General features: G+C 35.1%; 1 protein-coding gene across 1 annotated transcript; it reads right to left on the bottom strand.

Moving 5' to 3' along the window:
• Positions 1-571: 571 nt before the first annotated feature.
• On the bottom strand, positions 572-3,094 carry LOC143567564 (indole-3-pyruvate monooxygenase YUCCA2-like). The gene is made up of 3 exons (XM_077053957.1): positions 2,431-3,094; positions 1,160-1,408; positions 572-817 (listed from the first exon to the last, which is right to left on the bottom strand). The coding sequence occupies exons 1-3, from the start codon at positions 3,064-3,066 to the stop codon at positions 644-646; spliced, it is 1,059 nt and encodes a 352-aa protein (XP_076910072.1). The 5' UTR covers positions 3,067-3,094; the 3' UTR covers positions 572-643.
• Positions 3,095-3,795: the final 701 nt, after the last annotated feature.

Here is a 3,795-nt window from a genome sequence, read left to right as displayed (position 1 = left end):
ATGTAATAATCAATTTTTTTTTGTTAACAATAAGCTAATTAATCATATTTCCTATTAAATCTGATTAAACATATATCTTCTGCAATACGAACAGCGTCTATTGATGGTGTAACGACTTTAATGGCTTCATGTCGATGTTCCATTGACGTGCAATATCTTCTGCAATACGAAGGGTGTCCATTGATGTACCCAGTAAGCCACGTTTTGTGAACCCGATAGCATATAGCCCATTCTCACCTTTCCATCCTTCCGGGAATGGCTTTGTGGGAAACCCATCTTTTTCCGAGAATAAGTTTGTGTCCTATAATAAAATCATGAAGAAATCAAAACCTTGTACCAGTGTAATTATACTATGAGCATGTTTGGGATTGAGTTTGGAAAGTGCTTATGGCTTTTCAAAAAGCCAATAAGTTAAATGGTGTTTGACAATCACAAAAAAACTTCTATTTTAGCTTTTTAAAAGGGTTAAAAAGCAGTTTTCGAAAAGCCCCAAATCCTGGCTTTTTAAAATGGCTTTTTGAAAAGCCATATAACTTTTCAAACTCAATCCCAAACATGCTCTATGTTAATTAATTAATTTTCTTGTGTGCTTAGTTCTGGTACAAAACTTGTACACTAATTTTAGCTTTTAATTTAATCTTATTTAATCTTGTGTATATAAGCAAATCTTAAAGATAAATTTATAGCATACCTTTAACCAAGTAGTCACATTACTTCTATAACCCGTGGCTAAAATAATAGCATCAAATTTCTCAAGTCTTCCATCTACAAACTCCACAATATTATTGCATGCTAATCTCTTTATTCCTGGATAAACCTACATCAGGTTTCATTTTTTTCCGTTTAGTAACGACATTACAAGGTGAAAACGACAACTTTTATTAAATTTGTCAGAGACGGCTTGACAGTATAGAAAATAAACTGACGCTTGTGTGTGTGTGTTGTTGGGGGGGGGGGATCTTTAAGGTATGCCTATATGGCTATATTCAATTCACATTCAAAATTTCTATTGGCGTTATGTAATTTCATGTCTTTTAGAAATCGTGTACAAAATTTTGTTTATAGGAAAACAACTTTGAATTCAGACGGCTTAAGCTTTCAAAAAGGTTAAGCCGACCATGTTATAAAAAACTAGCATTTTAATAAGAGAAAGAAAAACCTTGATGTCTCCGCTTCTAATCTTTGCAAGTGTGCCAACATCCAACACGGGTGTTTTGCCAGTAAGGTTCTTTAGCTCAAGCGGCCCAAGCTTAGGTCTAGTGAGTCCGAGTTTATCTGTATCTCCAATCAATAACCGAGAGGCTAGTAGCAAGAACCAGTCCACTACTCGAACGGGGAACCATTTGAGCAAACACATGGACAATCCAAAGGTTGATCTACCAAACATCTCTTGTGGCAACACATGCAACTACAAAGTCAATCATGATCAATATTAAAAGGTGCATTATTTCATATATTTTGCATAAAGTAGAATCTTTTAAGCACAAGAAAGAGAGAATATTATCAAATGCAAGTAGAAATACGCATGCAAACGAAATCCAAGAAAGTGAAAGGCAAAATTAAACACGTTTATGGTTAGATTCGCCAGAAAGAGAACTAAAAACTTTATAATATTTGAGCAATTTTATCACAAATTTACAGGTTCTTTTTCTAAATATGTTAACATGAACTTCCCATATTTCTATAGATTCAATGAAGATTCTTTACTAATTTAGCGTGTCTAATTTTTATTATTTTTTTAACGACAACTTTCATTCAACCGGACACCTAGCAAGACGTTAGAGCAAGAACAGCCAAACAACCGAGCTAGTTACAAAAAAATTACATAAATCTTTCCAATTTAATGGAATAAAGTTGTTCATTCTTTTTAATCTTTAAGCTCTTTTATATTCACAAATATGCATGAAAGTTGCTTTCTTATATTAATGATGTGTAGGATCAAGATTCACAAAATATGAATTGATTATTACAAATACTACTTTCAAGAAGATCACATATATGTTTGTAATTTTCAGTAGAGTTTATTATTTATTATAGTTATTATTATTTGGTTTATCAATTTCATTAAGATTTTTGTTTGTTTAAAAAATGGAATTAATGTTTTAATTTTGTCGTTTCCATTATTATCTTTTTATTTAACGATGAACACTCCTGGAAAACTGTTAGGGGGTTTGATGATGTGAGGCCTAATCCATCTAGTAGTACTTTATCCAGGCTTAAACCTAAGAATATAGCACATGAGTGGGATTCAACCCACAACGTCAAAATAAAGAAACACAATATTGTTCACCAAGTTTAAAAAGAAATAATGTCACTGTTCTTCATGCAAAGATGAATTGGTTTTGCCTTTACAAACCCTAATACTTTATTACAATGTTTTAAAATCCAAAGATGTGTAAGAACATGAGATTAGAGAGCATAAATTCGTACCGAATCGCGAACTACAACTGATGGGCAAGCATTGTAGTTACATAGATCCAAGCAAACCTCCATGCCAGAATTGCCACACCCAACCACCAAAACCTTCTTGTTTACAAAACGATCACCACTTTTGTATGAACTTGTATGCATAATAGATCCCTTGAACTCATTCATCCCTTCAATCTTCGGTACAACTTCTTCGGCATTCTCTCCGGTAGCCACTATCACCCACGGACATTCATACTCATTCATGTTTGTTTTCACCCTCCAAAACCCACACCCTCTATCGTATTCCGCACTCACAACCGTTGTGCCAAAAACCGGCTTCAAATCAAACTTGTTTGCATAGGCTTTAAGGTAAGCTAAGAATTGTTGCTTGGTAGGGTAAGTTGGAAACTCTTTAGGGAAAGGCATAAGTGGGAGTTGACAAAAGTGTTTAGGAAGATGAAGACGTAATCGATCGTATGTTTTGATTTGCCATAAAGATGCTATACAGCTGGCCTTCTCAAGAATCAAGGCGGGAATGCCTTGGCTCTTGAGACAGGCAGCTGCAGCGAGCCCTGAAGGGCCCGCTCCAACAATGACAGGGCCTTGCACCCACACGGGGTTTGCAAGGGAGTCTTCTAAACCCGTTTTGGTTGCCATTCGAGGCCGGAAATCTTGATCGTGTACTCTCTTTGCAAGTTCCTCCATTAACTGGCTAACAACTCATGCGAAAGTATAAATTTTAGCTATTTTTCTTTGATAAATATAAAGGTTGAGGGTGAAAAGAATATGTTTTAGTAAGAAATATCTAAAAGGAGGAGTTTACCAATGGAGAGAGGTGCTTTGATGCAGGTATAGACTATACACGCATGCATTTTATATGTGTATATATATATTGTAGAATAATGAAAACCCTAATGAATACGATCTTCTAATTATGGAATACAATCTTTTAATTCTGGTAACACTTTTATACTAAAACTTTAATAATACTAGGTTATTTTTTCTCTAATATATATGTGTACGTCTATAGGGATGGTGGGGTAGAACACATTACTACAAAATGTGATGAAATTTAAATACGTTTTTAAGTATTTTATGACAAGAAATTTGTGTTTCTTTGAGCATCTTTAACCTAAACGTACGTAAAAGTCTTTGGTCATGTGTGGAGCCTAGACGTTTGTAGACAAACGTCTTTGCAACTATAGAATAGATAGACAGAGAATTTGACGAGAAGAGAGATGGCGTAAATTCATTTTCACGGGCGTGGGTAGGGGAATGCGAGAAATGGAGTGGGATTGAAAGACAGGTCGTACAATGACGATTTTGGCTTGGACCCGTCGGCTAGGAGAGATGGTGCCACCCATCGATATGATGTTGGTGCCCTTA

Source organism: Bidens hawaiensis, unplaced genomic scaffold, assembly GCF_021521415.1.
Source record: "Bidens hawaiensis isolate Kalapana, Puna unplaced genomic scaffold, B.hawaiensis_p1.1 tig00023428_1, whole genome shotgun sequence".
Classification (NCBI taxonomy): domain Eukaryota; kingdom Viridiplantae; phylum Streptophyta; class Magnoliopsida; order Asterales; family Asteraceae; genus Bidens; species Bidens hawaiensis.
This window is presented reverse-complemented; position numbering and strand designations above follow the sequence as displayed.